The sequence below is a fragment of the Lycorma delicatula genome, chromosome 4, assembly GCF_047948215.1.
Source record: "Lycorma delicatula isolate Av1 chromosome 4, ASM4794821v1, whole genome shotgun sequence".
In the NCBI taxonomy this organism is placed as follows: Eukaryota; Metazoa; Arthropoda; class Insecta; order Hemiptera; family Fulgoridae; genus Lycorma; species Lycorma delicatula.
The window spans coordinates 62,254,473-62,278,906 of NC_134458.1; the positions used below are offsets into that span (position 1 = coordinate 62,254,473).

At 30.1% G+C, this 24,434-nt stretch overlaps 1 protein-coding gene across 2 annotated transcripts in view; it reads right to left on the minus strand.

The window, feature by feature from the left end:
- The window catches only part of LOC142323459 (KICSTOR complex protein SZT2-like), a 342,875-nt gene that overhangs the window by 48,902 nt on the left and 269,539 nt on the right, over nt 1–24,434 (minus strand). For both annotated transcript variants that reach the window (XM_075363101.1, XM_075363100.1), the window contains 8 exons: nt 23,676–23,782; nt 20,772–20,942; nt 15,697–15,919; nt 15,208–15,349; nt 6,562–6,613; nt 6,005–6,147; nt 3,432–3,612; nt 464–677 (listed from right to left, as the gene is read on the minus strand). In XM_075363101.1, the coding sequence (XP_075219216.1) occupies nt 464–677; nt 3,432–3,612; nt 6,005–6,147; nt 6,562–6,613; nt 15,208–15,349; nt 15,697–15,919; nt 20,772–20,942; nt 23,676–23,782 (1,233 nt within the window). The remainder of the gene's footprint in view (nt 1–463; nt 678–3,431; nt 3,613–6,004; nt 6,148–6,561; nt 6,614–15,207; nt 15,350–15,696; nt 15,920–20,771; nt 20,943–23,675; nt 23,783–24,434) is intronic.

A 24,434-nucleotide genomic window follows, 5' to 3' on the forward strand; every position in this document is an offset into this window, starting at 1 on the left:
CCAAATAATATTATTATTTTACATATAATAGCCAAATACAAAGCATACTTTTTATTATACATAATACAGGCATGAAACAAGAATATGACTGTTTTATAGTTGGTCTTTAGTAGGAGTAATTGGAATAAGGAAAATAGGACCAAGCACATCGCCTTCTACAATGCATGAAGAACTATGGTCGATGTGGCATTGCCTGTTGACCATTAAGGCACTAACTGATTGTAAATTGGTTACAAATGTTCAAAGTTTTATAGAAAGTTTAATGCACCTCAAAAAGGATGATTTTTTTTCATATATTTATACACTCATGTATATATATAAAATAAACTAAGTCAGCTGTAGATATTTTTAATACTCTATTCCTAAATTGATTGTGTAATTTACACTGGCAGTTTGAAAGTCATATTTCTGTGCTGCATCTTGTGTGTACATACACATATTATAAAAAAGATGGTTAACATACCAGCATGAACCAGACTTCTGGCATAATTAGGTGCTTTGGAGTAGTATTTAAGAAAATCATCCAGAAAACTAGTGAGGTGGTAACCTGGCCTTAACAGTGCTTGTTGATCAGAGATGAACCAATGTAGACAGCGAAGATGATAGTCATAAGTGAATGAATGGAGGTGCATTAACACCTTAACTCTATCGCATTCATCCAGAAAACTTAAAGTGAACTGAAAAAACACAAATTCCAAAAAAATTATTGAATTTGTACATTTAATATTAAAATTTGTACATTTGATAAATGAATTTGTACATTTAATAATTTAATTTAGATTTGATACAGAAAATATATAATTATGTTGAAGGTAAAATGTAATTGCAAATAAAATAATTTGCATTTGAGAGATAACACTTTATCAGCTTACTGATAAACATTAACTTTATAACACTTTCCACTTTTTCATAATTTGTTTTGGTAAGGAAACCAAAAATTTTATTATCGAATTGAAAATTTTATGATTTTTCATTGAAAAGTTAACCTTTACGGAGAAAACAAGGGAAAAATTTTATAAATTTTCAAATAACATGTAAATAAAATTTAAAAAAATAAAGGTACATGATTTTGCCCTTAAATTATTACAGGCCTAGATATAAACTGACAAATATTGAACACATAAAATGAAATTATTCACAGTTAGCTTTCATTAGTCTGTTACAATAATTAATTTAGGTTATAACTTAGATATGATAATAATTTATCACTTATCAGTTTATAATTATATTTACCTCGATGTGAATCAAATTAGTTTACTCATCCTACAATCTGGACCAGAGTTTATCTAGATGAATATTGTGATGTATGCAAATCAACATGTTAATATTTTTTTTACAGGTTTTATTTTTTTGTTAATTTAAGCATTTTCATTACTCATGTAAATTACAATTATGCACTTCTTAAACTAATTCTGACATCAAGTTAGTTTCTACTTTTGCTTCAACTCTTAGTAATTAAGAGATTATTTAATTATAGCTGAATGAATTAACTACCTGTTTAGCCTTTCTTTTGCGACTGTAATGAGTTGGATTTTCTGCTAAGGCATCAGTAATTTAACCAGTCAGCTACTACTCTCCATTTATTATATTTTGTGCTAATCGTTTAATGATAAACATTATTATTTCACCCAACATCCTCAGTTACCTGTTCTGTAAATCCAATCTTTGCTTTGTCTTTCTGTACCATTTTTACGTTTTACACATCCTTCCACCACCAAATTAACTAAACCTGCATGTTAATAAATGATTCATCAGCCTAGTTTATCTCTTTATAAAATTCTGTGAGAAAATGCCTTCCTTTTTCAATTGTTTTAAGATTCCTTTATTTTAAATTTTATCGACCCACCTAATTTTCAACATCTTAAATTTTATACACTCAATAAAATGTGATACAAACACTTGTACATAGAATGCTTTTGCTTAGAGAAATAAATAAATCTTAAATCTACTTTTTGGCTACCTGTTTGGTAAAGCATATATGACTCAAAATTTTATTAATTTAGCGATTGTGCTAGATATGACTTATTTACTTTTCTAGGTGTAAAATTTTATTTATATTTCAATTAAAAATTAAACTGCTTCTGTTGTTTTTATTAAACAATCACTTCTTTTCTACTTACAAACATCAACTAATTTCTTTTAAAAGCTTTGAGTGAATGCAATGGGAATTTAGCATCTGTATTATATGGTGACAGTTTCAGTAGCAATATGAGTACAAGGTCAGTCAGTATCAGGCATCAAATTAATTCTGAAAGACAAGCTGATGAAGCTAAAGCTACTTACCTGGGTGGCACAATTACATATACTTAAGAGGGAAAACAGTATATATATATATATATATATATATATATATATATATATATACCTTTCTCTAATATATATATATATTAGAGAAAGGAATAACACAACAATTATTTTAAAGAAAGAAGACTAAAATCCTGAGAAAAGAGAATCTGCACAAGATTCAGCAATCTATGAAAATGATTATAAAACTGGAAAAAAGAACGTTGTTTGATACAGAGAGATGAGACAAGGGTTGCATGTATCTCTCATGCATTTAACTTAGCAAGAATTAATAAAGAATGTAAAATTAAGGTTCAAGGAGATAATATAATAAGATTTATTAATGATGGTCATTTAGAAAAACAAGAAATGTGCCAAAAAAGAACAGTATGATTTATTGCCCAAAAGTAAATTCAATTTGAAAACCCTTATAAGCCAAAAAAAAGTAATAAATTAAAACATATAATTTAAATGATTTCATATATTAGATTATTGCTATTAATGTTTCTTGATTAAAGTCCTTTTCTGACTACAAGCCATGACTTTTTCAGGTAACTAATCTCCAGGAATATGTGCTAAGAGCAGGAAATACAACATTTTAAATCAAATGTATTGCATTACATTAAAAAATCTTGTTTATAATTATAATTACTTTTGGGTTTTTATTTTTATAATTTTTATGTTAATAGTTCAATCTTTTTAAAGGTTTGAATCTTAGTTTACTTTATTTCAGTTTTAGACCTGCAGAAAAACATGTTTTTAATATTTCCCTATGATCGCAATTCACAGCCTAAAGATAATATCTTCAAAAATTTCTTGGATTCCTTTTTGTCTGACATCAAAGATTATCCCTTTGGATTTTTTTAAACTAATCTAAACTAAAATATTTTTAAACTAATCCGTTTGTATTCCCTTCTTTTAACAACTTTTAATAACTATATATTTCTTTGATCTGTTGTTCTATGCTTCATTATGTTAATTCTAATTACATCCTACTGGTTCCTACTTTATCATAATTTCATCATAAAAAATTTTTCTGTTTTCAGCGATCCAGTAAAGCAATACTTTTAAATTATATTTTAATAACGTTATACCTCTACATATCATTTAAAAGTAACTTTTAATTAAAATTAAAAAATACAAAATACCTGAGATGTACGTAAAGCAGATGATTTCCCTTGTAATCTTGAACATTCCAAAGCATGAAGTTTAGCATGGAAGAATGGTTCAGATAAAAACAATTCAAAGAGAAGAATACCTCCCAGAAGCGATTTTTGTAAGTAACAACAATTTGCATTCTCTTCATTAATTTCCTTTAGAGTATTTCGACTAAAAAAAAAGATATAAAACAAAATTAAGCAACTGATATACTGATAGACAAACTGTAGCAATTTATTCCATAGAATTAAATAAATATAATTAATTCATTTAAATTCAACAACTAACTTATATGTTTAATATCATTAACTCCTAATATAGTATATTAATAGATTTAATATAAAAAATGGTTACAAATTATTAAATATCTTAAATATAAATAAAAACAGTAGAATGGTTAGTTATGACATAAGTAACACATATCCTAGCATACCTATCTATAGACCATACCATAAAAATAATAAAAAATAAATTAAAAAGTAACCAAGAAGATAAAAAATTTATTAAAGGTATCATCACTATTATAAGAAATATATGTCAACAAAAATATTTTGAATTTAATAACAGATATTATACACAAAAAAATAACTTATCAATGGGATTTCCAAAATCCGCAATTACATCAGAAATATTTACAGGATTTTTAGAATAAATTAGTATATGGCATCATTCATACATAAAGTTTTAATACAGACATGGCATGTTGATGACATTCTCATTTTATATAACCCAGTAATAAACAATGTACATGTAATATTAAATAAATTAAATTCTTAGAATTAAAATTTAATGGAATGTTAAATTATTTAGATGTCAATATCAGAATAATCAAGGACAATCAAATTGAAATATCAGATATAGAAAACCTACATCTAATAATATAACGATTCATAAAAAATCAAATCACCCTTGGTTTTACAAAACTAACCCATATACAACAAAAATTAATAGAGCAATCAAATACACACATAATAGCAGAGAAAAATTAAATAATGAAATAAACATCATAAAACTTATAGCAGTTGAAAATAGATATGATACTACTTTAATTCATAATATTTATAAAAAAACAACTATCAAAACACAATAACAAAGTAACTATGTTGCAACTGATACATAATAAGACACAAAAGAATGAACAAATATAGATAAGTATTTATACACTAATAATATCATTGAAAACGTTACTAAAACTTACACTAAAGAAATATTTAAACCAGCATACAAACCTAATAACCATATAATAAAATATTTAAAAAACAAAAATAATAAAATAAACAATCTGTTGAAATTTATAAAATTAAATCTAATAATTGTGATGGTATTTATATAGAAAAAACAAATAGATCCTTTAAAACTAGAGATTTCTTGAACATTATTGAAAATACAAAAACAATAAATTAGGTTCATCTAATAAGGCAGACCATCTAATAAACAATAAACATTCTATTTCTGATATTTACACAAATTTATATATATCAGAAATTAATAAAGATGAAAAAATTAAATATATTAGAAAAATATTATATATATATACACATATAAACAAAATTTCAATTTTATAAACCATCAGATACTGTTTGAGGGAGACAGTCTTACAAATACTGCAACAGATAGCAGCACTTGTTTAAATTAATATACAACTTTTGTTAATTTAATATTTCTATTATGCAATAACAGAATTATTTCAATGATGACTGAGGATACAAGATCCAGCGAAAGTACTTTCATGAAAAATTAAGGTAAGATATATGTCTTATCTCAATATTCTGTACTAGATGGTTTATTAAATAGAATTTAAATATAATTAATAGTACAGAGGAATGATATGAATCTTAAGATTAATTCCAGTAAATTAATATATACACACACACACACAAGTACAAAAAAAATTATATGAAACTGTCATGGTAAAATATACTAGATATCTGCACAGGTGCTACCAACAAAGATTCTCTATACTGTATCCCTTTTTGGTAACAAAAATATTTACAAGTAGTGAATAGGAAAGGTAACAGATTGTAGAAGAAGCTACACCAATTTAAAATAAGATGCTTGATCTACATTTGGTTGTCATAGCAAATGATCTGTGATAGGATTTTCCAGAGATATAAGTAGAACTGAAACATTGCAGTGAGCTCTTGCAGTAGTCAAGCCCAAAGTGTTAATATGTTTTTTATTACCCTATCTGTCAATGGAAGGTGTGTTACTCTATTGATGTGTTATCATCAGTTGTTGACATATACAAATTGAATGCTGTGGTTCTTGATGCCGTTAGAAAAGTATATTAAGAAAGAATGAATTACTACAATATTCACTGTTATAACTCAAGAGTCCATAGTTATAATAATATACAGAGTTATAATTCAAGTCTTTAACCAATAAAGGAAATCTGTTTAAACACAGCAACTAAAAATGAAAAGTCAATAAATTTAAATAACAGACATTGGCTGAATTTTTAATAGCCCTCACTATACTTTTTTTTAGTCTGTGAGTAAAATACTAGACAATATGAGAACTACAAACATTAAATTTACAATTTCTAGAATCATGTCATTATTACCCTTTCCTTGGTGTTGGAGGTCCGATCTGTATAGGAATGAATCCTAGGGTTTGTAAGTACTGTTTATATTCATTAACAAAATTAGCACACAGTTGTTGATGCCATCCATCTTCTTGTTTGTTATCGGCTTCTATAACCGGAACCTACAAAAATAATGTAAACACAGTTAATGAACTCATCTGTGAATATATCACATGAGAAATAGGATTATTCATATGAACAGAATATTTTTAAATTCTACACAGAAATATGCTAGATGACTATAATCAAACCAGTAATACAATTAATAAGTGTTGATATAATCTCATTCAAAATAATCACATCTCTAACTGTATTAATCAATTCATAACAATTACTTTAATGAGTAATAAAATTATAATTTTATAAGTTAAAAAGATTCTTGTCTCTATGCTAGTGAGGAATAGAAAATTATCTTCATGTACAAATTCAACAGTGACCACTTTGAACCTGAATAAGTATATGATACAAGCAGAACATCACATGTTCAGTATAATTTGATATGTAATAATAATGAAAACTTTTACTCTCAGGCATACCTCAATCATTTTCAGTGAATGATCCCTAGTAGCAGCACTTTGAATTCTCCACCTAGAACAAAATCACAGTAAATTATATTATACTGTATCGGATGTTTAGTATTTTCAGTAAATATTAATATATTAATATAGTGCTATATGGTGTCTGATAAATTAATATATTACAAAAATATTACATATTACAAGGCTGTCGAACTGAACAAAATAAAATGAAAAATTAAAATATAATTTTTTTTATGTTTACTTTATGCTTCATTGAATTTTATATTTAAAATTTTCTGATTCTAGTTTTCACTATTAAAGGATTTTAAAGATAGAATATGACACTGACTTGGATGAATTAACAACATTATTGTACACCAGTTTTCTGAGAGGTTTAATAACTTGGATCTGTTTCACTATAAGTTGCACAGTATAAATATATCAGTAAAACTTAAGGAGCTCAATTTTGAGCTCCTTCTACAAGAATTGTAAAAAAAATAAGTACAACAGGTATAGGTAATAACCGATTTAGTACATATCTTACAGACAGGAACAGTCTGTAATTATACAAGAGACAGAAGGAAGCAAATTAGAAATCATCAGTCCCAACTTGTTGTTGAAGTATTGCAGACTTCAAAACTAGGTCCAGTTTTACTTTAATATATTGTAAAGTCCGGTATAGCAGACCTGAGTAACAGATTCCTGCCAATTAACAAGAAAATAGTTAAAAATATAATAATGGGAGGAATCCAGAAAGGGGCTAAAAGAAACCCTTTTAGTAAAGGTAACATGTTTGTTTGATAATTGTCTTTTGTAATACCGCCCACTGCCTACTGACACACAATAAATACATGTCATTCTGTGAGAAGAGTTGCCGGACCAAGGTTTGGAGTTCATGGGAACGAAATGGCTCGGTCGATCATTCTCATGCTTTGAGTTGAGTCCGATTCGGCAGGTAAAGAGATTAGGAGTATAAATACTCTGGGAAAGACCAGTTAAAAATCAGTTCCTCAAGGAGAGTCTGAAAGATGAATTCTGCGATGTAAGTTCTGCGAATCAGTCCTCGAGAGTATTCTACGATGAGGTCAGAGAAGAAGAGAATTTCAAAGTGAACCAAGTCGGTGCAACTAAGTGAGTTACTGTAAGATTACAAGTGAATGAGATATGTATTAAATTTCATTCATAAACTGTTAGGGTAGTTTTATTTGTGAACAGCAAAGGTATTTGCAATAAAAGAACTTTATACTTGTCTTATCTAATGTACTATTGTTGTTAATACAAGACTAGTGGTTGAACGTGTTAAGACTAATGCTATGTATTTGGGGGTCATGCTACGTATTTTGTCAATGGGACTGAATTCTGGTTTTCATTATTTATCTACCTGTGAATAAATCATTACAATTAGTTTAAATTCTGTTTTGTATGTAATCTCTGTTTATTATTATTGACATTTAATATTGTTATTGTTTACTATTGTCATTATTCTAATTATTATTGTAAGATTTTTTTATTGTCTGTTATTATTACGACGATTAATATATATATATTTTTTTTTTTACTATTTTTCATTATTTGTTTTATTATTGATTTGTCTTTTTTTATTTATGTTCTTAAAGTAATAAATTGTAATTATATAAACATTTTTAATTGTCAATCTCTCAATATCCTGATTGAGCCACAAACATGTGACAATATACATATATATATATATATATATATATATATATATATATGTCGGAGAGGCGAGGAGATTTGTCAGGGATTCAACGTTTTGTGTTTCACTCATTTTTATTATTACAAGTGGAGAATATATAAGATTATAATAAAGTTCAATTAATAAAAATGAGTAGATAACTCGTACAATGAAATAATTACAAATGATAATTATCACTTATCAATAACTCAGTAGTACACGAATTATAATATAAGATTAATTTAATTTAGAATTCAAATAATATTAAAACAACTTGCGATAGACCGAGGGTCAGGGAAATAACGAATTCGCGATCACCAGGACGTCTGTTCGATCTGGGTTCCAAAGCAAGACTGCCTTTTCTCGATATTCTCAAATAATATGCCTACTGCATATTTCCTTTTCCTTATTAATTTTATGATACCCCTATCGTCCTGGGATCCCGACTACGTTGACAACCATGTGCCTACCTAGGCCTAAGCCTACCGCAATAAAACAATTTAAACCTTATTTTACAAAATATTACAAGTAATAGTACATTTCTTAAAACTACTAAAAATACAGATATTCTAAAGAATATTCTCATCGTTTTGTCGGAAGATACTCCACTGTACTTTATTCTCCGACACGGCCATTCTGACAATCACACGCCCTCGGGTGTATCTAAAACATTGAGTTACAGTGGTATTTTAATTTTTGTTTTCAACTGACCTCGGTCATTATAAAGCATTTTACAATAGTTAAAGTACAAAAGATAGATTCAGAAGTCCTCTCGAGTAACAGAAATCCATTAATTATTCATTATCCTAAATAGTCATCGTACAGTACTCAAGAGATCGAAAAGCCATCAATCATTATTCCTTATCATTTAACTGTCAAATAAGATTTTATTTCCTCCACCAATAGACCTCTGCACTATCTCTAGGCTACCCTGTATGCCACATACAGTATCATACATATTCTGTAGTTGCCACAACTACCTGCCCGACACATCATCAGGTGCCCATCGCGCCCTGATCAAACTAACATTAGCCACTAATTTACTTTGCAGTTACGACTACACACTGATGCATGTGCGAAAAATAAAAATGCCAGGTCCACGACCTGCTGCCAGCCATTAGTGCATTGCGTCATTGGTGGTCTCTTTTTAAACCATAGTCCCTGTTTCAGGACCAACATCAACAGTCTCCTCGGCACAACTTTCATTGTCCGAGGAAACATCCAACTCATTAGGAATATAATTCTCAGGCATTTCTCTCAACTTATCATGACTATACTTATAACTTCTACTACTACTTAAAGATTTTAGTGTGTACCTGTCGTTATCAAGTAATTCTGTTACTACGAATGGACCTCTAAATTTCCTATCGAGTTTCGTTTGATTACGTTCTTCGTTCTTAATCAAAACGTGATCTCCTATTTTAAACTTATTAACCTTCGCTTTATTTTTATCAAATCTAATCTTCTCATAATTAGCATTTTCTTCTATACTTTCAATCGCTCGTTGTCTTACATTAGAGATATCAATTTCATTTTCGTTGTCATCAACTAACAACCCGTAAGGTCTTGCCTTCTTACCAATTAATAATTCTAACGCACTAGATTTGGTAATACGATTCGCGGTTGAGTTTAAAGCTAGCTGAACTTCACCAATGGCGTCTTGCCATGGACGATTATTAGACTCAACAGCAGTGAACATATTTTTTAACGTACTCATTACACGCTCTACTTGACCATTTGCCCTACTAGTACCTGTAGCTATTAAATGTAAATTAATATTTAAAGATTTACAAAAGTCTTTAAAATCTTTCCCAGTAAAACATCTACCTTGATCGGCAATCACACGAGCGGGAACTCCCAATATAAATATTGAAGCCTTTAAAGCTTTAATAACACTATTACAGTCAATTTTTCTGGTGTGATGTAAATAAACATATTTGGTAAAACCATCTATAATAACAATAATGTATTCTTTAGTATTATTTTTACCGCTCAATTTACCTGTAATATCTATATGCACAGTATGCCAAGGCATGCGGGTCTTAGGGATGGGATGTAATTCAGCTTGAATTTTACCTGACTGAGCTTTAGAGAGTTTACAAGTAATACAATTGTCAACAAATTTACGTACGTATTTAGACATACCTTCAAACCAGTAATACTCATAAACCTTATCGAGTGTTTTATCCCAACCTAAGTGCATAACAGACTCATGTACATGGTTAATGACGGACCACCGAAATGCTCTGGGTACAATCGGCAAACAAAGGGTTTCGCCTTTTCTCTGTATTTCCCAGTATAGCGTACCGGCTTTAATTTCATAAGATTTTAAGAGATCTTCCGATAGCTCATCGCTTTGCAATTTGGTGACTATTTCCGAAATTTCCAAGTCACGCTGTTGTTCAGCAAGAAGCCAATCAACCGATAGTTCCGCGAGGTTAACGCGTTTCTCTTCAATTTTATTAACCTGTTTTGGTAAATCGGACAAAGGGTTTCGAGAGAAGAAATCCGCGTGCGACATACGTTTGCCTTCTCTATAAACTATATCGAACTGAAAAGCCTGTAAATAAGCCCACCACCTATGGACTCTATCATTAAGATCAATCTTATTTTGAGAAGATTTCAATGAATTACAATCAGTTACAACAGTAAATTGTCGTCCATGCAAGTAATGCCGAAAATGTTTAATAGATTTAACAACGGCCATAGTTTCGAGTTCGTAAGAATGATACCTGGACTCGGCTGGGCTTGTCCTTTTACTAAAGTATTCAATAACTTTATTTTTACCGTCTACTTTATGCATGAGTATTGCTCCGTACCCATCGGAACTAGCATCGGTATGCAGTTCTATAGGATAATCCGGGTCAAAGATAATTAAGACGGGTTCGTTGGTCAAAGTATGAATTACTTTTTGTCGGGCGTTTTCATGTGTCTCAGTCCACTCAATATATTTTTTACCTGAGGTAAGAGCATATAATGGTTTCATGATTTGTGAAAACTTAGGGACAAACAGTCGGAAATAAGATGCACGGCCAATAAACTGTCTAAGCTGAGTAACGGTCCTTGGAGCGGGTAACATTGTTAAAGAGTTTATTTTACGAGGGTTTGGACGAACTTGTCCTTCTTGAATCTCATACCCAAGGTATGAAACAGATGTTTTGAGAAAAGAACATTTTGAAAAATTAAATGAGAATCCCGCATCTATAAGAATTTTTAATACCACTCGAAGTCTTTCAAACGCTTCTTCTATCGTATCTGCAATTATCAGTACATCGTCTAGATAAACTACAACGAAAGTGTACGCGAGCTCACCCAATGCCTTTAAAATTGCTCTTTGAAAAACCAAAGGAGCATTTTTCAAGCCGAATGGCATTGTTAAAAATTCAAATTGACCATCAGGAGTAACAAATGCCGTACGTTCTATAGATTCCGAATGTATAGGAATTTGATGGAAACCACTGGCCATATCTAAACTAATGTAGAATTTAGCCTTTCTAAGTCTCGGTATTTGATCTAAAATAAGTGGCAAAGGAAATTTGTCTGCAACTGTATTTTTATTTAACTCACGATAATCGACACATAAACGATCCGATCCGTCTTTTTTCTTGACTAGTAAGATAGGACTAGCAAACGGTGAATTGCTAGGACGAATAACATTAGCTTCAAGTAACTCATTTATTCTTTCTCTAACTATTTGTCTCTCTTCTACACTAAGTCTATATGGTCTTCTCTGTACCGTAACGTTTGTATCTATTAAACGTATGTCAAGTTCACCACTGTTGACGCGAGTACGAGGAAAACCCGTAATAAAAGAACTTTCATACTCTTTTAAGATTGAAACTAATCTTATTTTATCATTTTTATCAACATCTGTATCAACATTATCAAAATTTAAAATTTCGAATTTACTACATTCATTTACTACTTTAGATTTACAGATTTTAAAATTATTTTGAGAAATATTTACTTCAAAACCCAAGCTCAAAATTTCTCGACCAATTAAAATATTATAACTCAAATATTCATCTGGGACAACGTGAAAAAGAATCTCTAATGTAAACAAATCCATAATTACAATAGATAAAATTTGCATGCTACAATTTACTACAACATTTCCGATGCCTTTCAAAATTATTAATTCATTAATTCTACGTCCAGAAAACTTAATCGCTATCGATTCCTTTATTAATGAGCATTCCGCTTCTGAATCAAAACAATATGGAAACGACTCACCAAGATGGTTTAGAATACCAGTAGGAGCTGCAACTGTGCAAAGATTCACACGGCGTTCGACGCTACCATTCTCCTTGTTGTTCCCTGGACCGCTACGGCTGCTACCTGGAGCCGTACAGTTTGGCGCAATATGACCAGCTACCCCACATTTGAAACACGTCACATTGCGCGATGAAGAGGATGATTCTTTGGAGCCACGATGGTTACTGCTTTGCTCCGCTTGCTTCTTCTTAAGTTTAGGACACTCAAACTTTTTGTGACCTATTTCCCCACAGAGATGGCACTTCCCTGAAGCTGCTGGCTTAAAACGCTTCAAATCGGATGTAGATGAGTTATCTGAAGCTGATATTGGTCTTTTTCGGGTGTAGGAAAAGCCTCGCATTTCGCTCAAAAATTCGGCTTCCGTTTTGATGTCGCTAGTTAATGCTACGCGCTCCACTCGATTATCAATATGGGTCAATCGCGCAAGCACAACCGCATTAACTATTTCGTCAACTGTTAAAGACCTCCAGCGGGCCTTTAGCGATGATCGAAGTCGAATGCCAAAGGCGCCGACACTTTCATCCTTGGTTGGTGCCTCCTGATGAATTTTCAGCACAACCGCTGTCGCAGTTTCTTGTCCCCCGAAGCGTGACACAAAAAGTTCTTTTAATTGAGGCCACTGTATACCCGGAATTGCCACTTGGGATAGCCACTGAGCTGCTGAACCTTCCAAAGCTTTGCTAAGCGCAGATATCAATTCACTGCCTTGAAGAGGATTTTCTAATAGACACAGTTCTGCTGCAGAGCACCAAGCAACAGAATCCGATCCCGCACTCTCTGGATTAAATCGTGGTAACGCAACACTTTTCTTTGTCGATAATGGCTTTTGCATACAACACTTCATAAACTCAAACAATGTATTCCACTGATCAGGTGATGGACCAGATGGAGACGATCCCACTTCTGATGTCGGAGAGGCGAGGAGATTTGTCAGGGATTCAACGTTTTGTGTTTCACTCATTTTTATTATTACAAGTGGAGAATATATAAGATTATAATAAAGTTCAATTAATAAAAATGAGTAGATAACTCGTACAATGAAATAATTACAAATGATAATTATCACTTATCAATAACTCAGTAGTACACGAATTATAATATAAGATTAATTTAATTTAGAATTCAAATAATATTAAAACAACTTGCGATAGACCGAGGGTCAGGGAAATAACGAATTCGCGATCACCAGGACGTCTGTTCGATCTGGGTTCCAAAGCAAGACTGCCTTTTCTCGATATTCTCAAATAATATGCCTACTGCATATTTCCTTTTCCTTATTAATTTTATGATACCCCTATCGTCCTGGGATCCCGACTACGTTGACAACCATGTGCCTACCTAGGCCTAAGCCTACCGCAATAAAACAATTTAAACCTTATTTTACAAAATATTACAAGTAATAGTACATTTCTTAAAACTACTAAAAATACAGATATTCTAAAGAATATTCTCATCGTTTTGTCGGAAGATACTCCACTGTACTTTATTCTCCGACATATATATAATGTAAATCAACTTGATCCACCTAAGTACAGAATTAAGAAATATCTTACCTTATTTTGTTGTTTTTCTGAATGAGTACTTTTGCAGGATCCCGCATCATCATTTGTATGAAAAAAACTTTTTGTGTAATTACATATTAAACATAAAAAAATATTAAGAACTTAAAATTAAAATTTAAAAGTTTAAAAATAAAAGATTAAAATCTTTGCAAGGCATATGGAGTCAATTGGGTAACATGCACGTGGCCAGCCAAATACAGTACTGATACTATTTAACTAAATGAATATTCTACATAATATCTATGAAAAAGCTGCTTTCTACTGCAGTTTTTATAAGCAGACCTCCCTCAAAATCCATCTTTAGGTTGATCAAGTTGAATCTTTGCCTGTATTTTTATACATATTTTTCTAAAATATCTAAATTTTTATTTATATTGCCTTTTTTAATTTCTAATATTTCTAAATTGGTATTAACATCAGAGATGGAATGTTTATTGTTTATAAGATGATCCGCAATATTAGAAAAGTCCAATTTTTTGTTTTTATAATGCCTAAAATGTTCACAAAATCTGGCTTTAAACAATCGATTGGTTTTACCTAGATAAATATCCTCACAATCATTACATTTTATCTTATAAATTTGGCTGGCCACATGCATGTTACCCAATTGAGTCCATATGCCTTACATATATGTTTGTATTTTTATTTTTTATTTTTTAACTTTTTAATCTTTTAAATTTTTATTCTCAATTTTTAATTTTAATTTTTTTAATATTTTCTATGTTTAATATGTAATTATACAAAACGTTTTTTACTCACAACTGATGATGCGGGATCCCGTGAAAGTACTCTTGTAGAAAAACAACAAAATAAGGCACGATATTTCTTAAGTCTGTACTTGGGTGGATTAAGTAGATTTACATTATATATTTATTAGTACAGAGATATTGGTCTTGTAAGGATTGATTTAAAAAAAATAATATATATATATATATATATATATATGAGCTAAAAAAAGACATGTTTTCTTGTACATCTCCATGTAATATTGTTTAGGCATAATGTTGGATTAAAAATCAAACACAGCCTTATCTCAGATCATTTATCAAAATGTTAGTAAAAAGTTTTATTTTTGAGGTAGATACTACTAATTATCAAAATTAACACCTGATATTTAGTGTATGAAATGATTACCTGGGTAAAAATAATAAGGGAGTCAGACAGTAATGGATTATTCTGGAATGCTGAATAAACAAATTCAGAATATCAGTCGCTAGTGGTATATTAGGTGTAGCACCTCGAGTCTGCCACATCATGTATAATTTCTTCTGATGATCTGTAATGGCAAAATAAGGGTAAAGTAGATTAATTTATGGCGATAAGTGAACACAATTTATATTGTTTATAGCTAAAAAATAATATAAAAGCAAAATAAAGACAGATTCATTAGTTTTATCCTTTAATTAAATCAAGGTAATTTTTTTGTTTCCATGTCAGGAATGTAAGGTTCTCATTTATAATTATGAAGTACCATAGAACAAAATATAAAACATTAAGTAATTGAGAGACAAATGTACATGTATGTATTTCAGTGATTCAAATGATGCCTTTCAATCAGGTTAACTTATATGAATTAACTTTTAATTTACAAATTTCATTTGTTTAAAATGATGAGATACATACCTCGTTTTTCTAAATTTTTTGTGTCAATAAGGTGTTGAGCATTTGATACGACTGGATCATATGAAACAATTTTCTTTACATTTATAGGTTTAGCATCCCTGAAAACTTCACACAACTGTGACACACTGATACCAGGATTACGTTGTGATTTGTTTCCATGTATAGAAAAACTGACTAGATTTTCAACATCTGCTATAAGTGCTGGACTTTGATTGACAGCAGCCTGAACAGAAAAAAAAAATTATTCAAACTAGACTTAAGGATTCCTAATTATAAATGTTTTCTGAATAATTAAGTATTAAGACAAGTGTATCCAAGGAGTAAATTAGGCAATTTTAACTATGGGTTTTGTATGCAGGAATAAATTGAATAAATCATAAATTCAGCATTTTAAAGATAGTCTTGTTAAAACAGATGCAAATAAAAATATTTAGTAATACACTCTCTCTTCAAAATTATCTTTAATGAAAAATCTTAAAGAAAGGTTTCACTACGTAGATTTTCTCTCTCTCAACACCACATATAAACAGCTTATGGGAAAGGATAACATTCCACTGTCAGCTAAGAAATATACAATAATACAGAATCAGTTCAAATAAAACATTCACAATATAGATTTAGTTAGGTGAAAGAAATAGAAAAATTATACTGATATAACGAAAAGCCAAATCATTTCACAGTAGAAAGAATCAGGATGAAATGAAAGAGGATAAATTAGGAGTAATAATTCTAAAATTAGTAGGTAGTTATACAAACAACAAAAAATAAGAGATATGCAGACAATAGAACTGATTAGATGTCTTAATGAAGAATTACAAAAGATAATGAAATTGTGTAATACAATCTTTAGTAGAATGTGGCAAAAATACTTTCTTAGAGCAACCGTGATACTATACTCACAGTGAAGTGAAAGTGCCACTTTAATTTTGAATTCAGTGAAAATTCTTTTCCAAATTCTGAACAGGAGACTTACAAAAAAAATAATTAACAAATTGTTACAGAAGAACAATATGAATTCAATACAGAAAGGTAAAGGAATAAGAGTAGTTCTATTTATGGAGAAAGCATCTGAATATGTCAAACAGGATAAATAAATGATAATATTAAGAAGCCAAAGAGTAGACAGAAAGATAAAAAATTAATTCAAGAAATGTAGAATAAGTCTAAATTTTTTTAATTGTAGTTTTATCACAGGTTTGGAAGGGGGTAAGGTTACTATGCTGTTGCAGCACCAGAGTGGGGTGAAATATACACATCTCAAATAGGGGTATTTACTCAAAAACCTGGCCAATATTATTTTTTGATACAAAACATCATAGGACTGACTAGTTAACTATTTCTTAATTAAAAAGTGTTGCAAAACACACTAGGTTTGAAAATAATATCAAATAGGGATTTAATTATAAATGAAATTTATTACACATTACGCAACAAACAAAAAATTACATTAATCCTATGATGACACCCATGGTTCGTCTGAAGATTCTTGTACACCTTCTGCAAGGTCTTCATCATCAGATGATCTGATTGACCACCTGTTTCAGCGGGAAGAAGCATTTCAACAGTTTCTCTGAGGAACGATTTTTTCATTTTTTCCAGAGTAGGCCGCATGCCTATTATTATAGGCTCCAAGCCAAGCAAGAACCTATAATGTTTAGATTGCAGAACTCTCTGTCGAACTTTTGAGCAAAATCTTGATGGTACAAGTGAAAGTGTTTGTTTTGAGCCTCAGCATCATTACCGTTCTGACATTACCCTATGGATAATAGAGTCTTTTCAATGACGATAGATCCATGTATTAATATCTTATGAAGAGTAAGTATCATTGGAGGATGACATGAATATAATTCCATGTACAGTTTTGCTGTGTCTAAACAAAAGACTTTGAACTTATCAATGTCTATTTTATGGCCACTAGGTATAGCCTCTAAAATTACTTTTTGATGATATATTACTCTATAATTTATGCCAGTTATTGCTGCTAATAACTCACAATCCATAAAAAATCTTCTAGTTTGGTTTCCGTCATTACTATTTCCAAATCCTGCTTTAGGAACATTTACTATTAAACCAAATTGTGTTTTAAATTCCTCTTCTATCTCCATTTTTCTGTTGAACGATTTGCTTATCACTTTGAGTTCTTATTTGCCATATTTTACTGGCAATTTATATGCAAGATGAAGAAATCCTTCAAACAATCTTATTCTGGCATGCAGTGTTGATAAGCCGAATTTCAAAGAATCTTCATTTATCTGCTCTGTCATTGTTAAATCGTTAAAATACTTGGATGAAGCTCCACAGATGTAGCATTTCATCGTCGATTTAGTGTTCGTCTCGGCATTGCATACTTTGGCGTCAACCATTGTCAGCATCATGACATGTTTTACCAAAAATGTTTTGTTTGTTAGTGTGATTCGAGTTGCTTCTAATGAACTTATTCTATCTTCTACATAACTAATTTCTTCTTTCGTGATATCTACTGTTTCTTTTGCAAATCTTATTTGAATTGGTCTGCAAAATTGTGGTGATGAAGGCAATGGATTGCACCATATTCTCTTAATTTCTTCGCTACAAAACAATTGCAATGGGACAAATAAACTTTGAAAAATGTTGGCATCTGAATCTGAATTATTTTCAAATTTTTGCTTAAATGTTGGTTGCTGGGATCCATCACATCCCCACTTGTGCACTAAAGTTAATGTGGTCCTTTTTTCAAAATTCATATGCTGAACAACATCAGTCAAACAGAACAAAAGCCGCAAAGCAATATGATTTAAAAGATCTTGGAGATTGACTTCAGCACAAGTAATCTGTAATTCTAAATGATTCTTGCACAGGATAACAGTCTTTTTTGGCCTACTGTAGAGCTGTATAGCATGGATAGAATTTTTTATTGGAGTTCCTTATAATTTTTCATACTGTTTCCTTGACAGCTTAGCTTCAACAAACATGAACAATGCTTCTAACAATGTTAATCACTGCTTTTGTTTCTTCTATTTTGAAGTTTCAATGAGCAATTCTCTATATTTTTTTGCGTGTGTTGGAGATTGTGTTAAATCTTTTATCACATTTGAAGCATCCGTTTAGCCCTCATAGCATGACTTTATATAAGTGACCACAATTAACTCTGCAGAGCTCACTTAATTTTGAAGAGCTTCTGTTTTTCTTTTTTTGCTTCGTTCACTGGCTTCACTAAAAGACTTCTGTGGACGACCCAGTCAAGTTCTCGTTTGTGGTATTTTAAATGTCCCTTGAAGCCAACTATCATTTCTTTCAAGAAAAAGATCTTCTCTGTAATGTAAAGTGATCCATCTATGTTTTATTTCTAATTTTGTGTATGATAATTTGTGCTTCATTTCTTTTAGTTGGTCCTTTGTGTAATCCTGGGAATCCAACAAAGGCATACTCCAATTTTTTGTTTATATCTTCACCCAGGTGCTCTCTCATTTTGTCGCAGAAACGTTTCCGAGTATAATTTTAACTCTGGAAGGATCTATAAAGAAAAAGATTATGTGCTGTAATATTATTTTTTTTTTTTTAATTTTGCTAAGTATGTACTAGTTAGAGTGATTACTTTGGAATTTGGATGAAGTTGGAAACATTTTTAAGTAGGATGATTAGAGGATATCTGTTTCTACATTATGAGATACAAATAATCACCGGGACACATCCAGAAGTATAATAAAACCTTTAAATTTTAAAAAGTAAAGGTAAGACAAAAATATTAAAAACTGTATCCTTCACAATACATTATAAAGTATTACTACAAAAATTAGTAAAATGTGTTGTACATACCTACCTCTGATACATCCATAGTCAATAACTGGTTAATACTTCGTTAAAACTTCAAAAATCACTTTGATATATTTGCTATTGCAATAACCACCAACAAGAACAGACATGTATATAATGAGTAACAATCGAATTTCAACTGAGAGTGCTACGAAATGGTGGGTGGGAGGACAAAAAAGGGTCAGCTTTTTGTTTACCATATATTCAAGTATCTCGGGTATAAGGTTATTTTATGATATGGGTAATTCTGTGAAATCAACTTTTGGCCAGGTTTTTGAATCAAATACCCCTATGTGCATCTGCTTGCCTGAGTGTGTGTAGAGTTTATCTTTCTGCAGGCAGCAGAAGCCAATCACATAACGATTCATTCCCCTCCCATCCTAAATATATTTATTCTAGCTACACCTGTTCACCAACACCAACACACACACACACACCCCAAGGCAAGCAAAATTAATTACTGTGCATCGATTTCCTACTCTTATAAAACTGTCTTTAAGCCTTACAGATTTACTGCCTGAATCAGAAAGCAGTTATGAAAAAGAGGATACTCAAAGTAGTTTGACCTAGAAAGAGGAATAATGCCACAGTATTGCTTATGTTCTGACTTTTTATATATATATATATGTTGGATGTATGTTCAATATAGAAGGAAGGAGAATAAATGCAAGGTACAAGGTTTACTGCCAACATGGTATATATAATAGAAGTTAAGAAGAGAATATATTCAATAGAAGATTTCATAGATGACATTAGAGACAAAGGGTGATAAAATGAGTTAACCAAAAATGGATAAATGAATTATAAAAAGAATAAATAAATATATAAAAACAGATAAATGAATTTTACAAAAACAAAAGTAATGAGTGTAGGCCGATGAACACTTAAAAAAGAGGGAAAAAATGAAATAAGATAGTACGGTGCTTAGAAACCAAATTAAGAGAAGACTACAAAATTAAAAAAAAAAAAAACAATGTAAAAATTAAAAATAATCAGTGAGAAAAGTAGTTTATTTAAAATAATTTACAATAGAAAAAACAACTGACCAAAGACTTATATGATAGGAAGAGCTGATTAAAACAGTGCTAGAAGGATACAAAGTGAGCGCACAGAAAAGAGGCTGGAAATGAGTAAAATTTATAGATGATTTGAAAGGGAACAGGGAATGAAAGAAATCAGGAACTAAAATTTTAGTTGGTAATAGAAGAGGATAAGAATATGGTGCCAGGGATCTGACACAGGACAGACAACCATATGATGACAAAACTTAAGATAAGTCTCACCTGGTTGATAGATTTTCTGGTACATGGCTGATTATGAAACAATCCCATCTTCTGAGCTAATATACCAGTTAGTAAATTGCATCGTCCACTCAACCAATGGCCAAGGCTTCCGATATGCTTTTTAATTGTGTCAATCCTTTCCTTAGCCCAGTTATATGTATATATTGTTATCTAGAGAAAAAACATATATATATAAAATTTTATACACATATATATAAAATTTTATCAAATACATTAAATCACTGACTGAAACAGTATTAAGTAGTATATTTTAATTTACACTATCACAATGATAAATAAAAGAAGTTTAGTACCTTAAAAGTACTTTTGTAACACTTGATTACATCCTCAGTTAATTATCAAATACAATGTTCACAATTAAATATGTTGTTTATTAAATACTGTTAATTCTTACAACACTCACATACACCATAATAATAAAGATGATAACGTACATTATTATTAGCAGGTTAAATTGTACATTAAATAAAAGTCCTTTTTGTACTATATTTGATGGTACACAAGTTTGTATTTTTGTTTATTTTTATAACGTATATTTTTCTGCTCGTATTAATAAAAAAAAAAATCATTCATTTTCAAAATATGCATGTTATTTTCTATCATGTTCAATTTAGAAAATGTAACACTTTACATAGTTTAGAGTACATATTATTGAAATAAATGAACAACTGATGATAGAAAAGGCTTACTATTCCAATGCTGAATATCAGAATGATGATTTTACTAAAATGTGCTATTTTGTGAATTTTTATTGCTGTATTGTTCTGCTTTTTTTGTAACTTTGTACAGATCTATTCCGACCTGGTGATAGTAAAAATTATCATAGATATAAAGTAAATCTCATTAAACCGAATCATTAGATTGATTCAGCTTCATTATTCAATCAAACTGGAAAATAAAAATTCTTCTTTAAAACAATCACAATAAAATATTCATTTTTTTAAAAAATTAATTAATCTGAAAAGTTAAAAATTAAGATAAAATTAAAATTAAGATATAATGTAATTGTCATTACAGTTATTTAGTCAGTGAAAATCTGTAGTTAAATTATTGCAATAAACAGTATTTTTCTGACACAAATTAAATTAAAAGAAGCTTTGACATCAAATTAAAACACTTCTTGAATAGAAAATGTATAACTATTGAACAGCTGTTACTAAACTGGCTCACTGAAACTCAACTTGTATGATCCTATCAACCCCTCAGCATTCTGATGGAAAAAGCAATGGATTTGGCCAAAAACTTCACACTAAAGATGGATGACTGTTGAGATAGAAAGAAAGAAAGATATGACATTGTTTTATGAGAATTAAATTTTCTATTATAGCGTTTATATGACTATTCCTTATGTTTAAAAATTAATCCCAACTACAGTGGAGGAATAAACAAAAATCATACTACAATTCTTATCATGTATAACATGACTACGAATATAAAAACTTGAAGTTGAAGATGTCAATAGACCTAATACCTATGCCGTTTTCAAAATCTTTTGGACTAAATTATATTAGTCAAAAAGATATACAGGGGTTGCAAAAATCCAAAATAAAGGGCTGAGGTGTCTATCAAGTAACATCAGTCCTCTTATTCCATCAAAAATCTATCTATTTTTAAAAACTGATGCCAATAAATAAGTTTAACGAGCTGAGGATTATCCTAAATTTAAATTCTTCTTTATTTAAATTCATTCTTTTAACAAAAATTAAAATATTTACTGCCCATGTTGCCAGAAAAGTGTTGGTTCCACTCACCATATACTGCCTAAGCTGCCACTTAAGCAGAACAGATCAGTTTTTATTTGTCTCATTATACCTTCTCTAGACATCAAAATGAATACATTTAATTCACACAGGGCAATTCAATTAGATTCAATGAATAGTCATGTTTCTTGACTCTATACATATTTTTCTATTTTATTTTCTATGAATATATAATTAATGATTTTTTACAAGAAAAATAGATTCTCTAGTTGTATTTCTACTTTACCATAAATTAGTATTTTACTAGTATAAATGACTAAAACTATTTCAAATTATATTGATTTATCTATTTTTAAATAATATTCTGATATTCCGCTCACCTTAAATTATGAAAATTCATAAAATTATATGATTAAAGAATGATGTTGGATTACAAAGAATAATATACATAACTTACTGTGTACTCAACTATAGATTAATTTCAGTAACAAAGAAACTATACACAGATGCCAAGTCGGTATATTTTTTGTTTCATCTTCAGTTGTATGCAAAAGTATTTGATATTCTTGATTGACTTACATAATTATTCCAGCTTGATTTTGTAGTTAACATAAATTGTATGATAAAATAATATATTTTATATTTTTAGTGTTTAGATACATCTAACTGACCAGAACTACCAAAAAAGAGGCTGAGATCATTACAGAATGTCAAGACATGCATACACAATGAAATCCAAGTTCTACTTTAATACTGTAGTTCAGATGATTATGTATTCAAACAGAAAGTATTAATATAATCAAAGAATAATAATAATTATTTCATATTACAATCTTAATAAGAAAAGGTACAATCTTATAGCGAAAGCACACAAAACAGGGCAACTAACTGTTGTGGCCAGCAATACTTACACTGCTGCTGAAGTATCATTTATTATTTGATGTATTTATATCAAAACCATTACTATTAATGAAAAATATATCTTAATACTTAATAAAATGATGCTTTTGGTGACAATTACAAAATTATAGAAAGGGCTCCAGTGATTAACTAGGAGCCCATTTTTTAAAAAAAAGATTAACTGCCCTAAAAATAACTACGGCAGTGAATAAGTTAAACATAAAATAAGATTACAGACACTTTAATGATTTAACAATTAAACTGATCATAATTCATAACTTACGCTTTTACTGGATACCACTGTCAATAGGAAGCTTTGCCGCGGAACAAAAGATATCATGTCAGACGATGTATCTTGTAAAGAAGGAAACTTCTGTAGAAATTTTTGAGCTGGAAAAGTAATTTTTTTTCACAATTTTATATCTAGCAAAAAATAAAATAACTTCTATTATTTATTCAATTTTAAACATATCTTACAATAATTAAAGTCTACTGGTGTACTGGCCACTCTTAACTGAGATTTAGGCATTTTGAAAACGACTATATTGCTCATAAATTTGAGTAATCCTGAACTCCTGAAATTTGAGTAAACTTTCATTCCTGAAAACCTGCTTAACCTTGCAAATTGTTTTGCTTTGGATATCACCAGCTTTTGGCAGAACTTGATGCACTAACATCGTTCAATTTGTTTTGTTATAACGCACAAAATAAATATTTGACAAGTAACTGTTATACTAACATAAAATAGTTGCTGGATAAGAACTGAGGTTACAAAAAAAAAAAACACACACACTCAAAACTAGTGGTGCTTTTTACCAAGTTTCATGGATTGCACTGAAATATTTTTTGAGAATCAAGTATATTTTAGGACCCATCCCTGAATTGTAAGACAAAATAATATTTTGATAACCCATCTTCACCTTTATGATCACATAATTAATGAATGGTCTCATAACCTTTTTAATATTAAACAGAGTACAAAAAAACCTGGGATAATTCATTCAGCAGTTTTATAACCTATCTGTGACAAATAAAAAAAGAA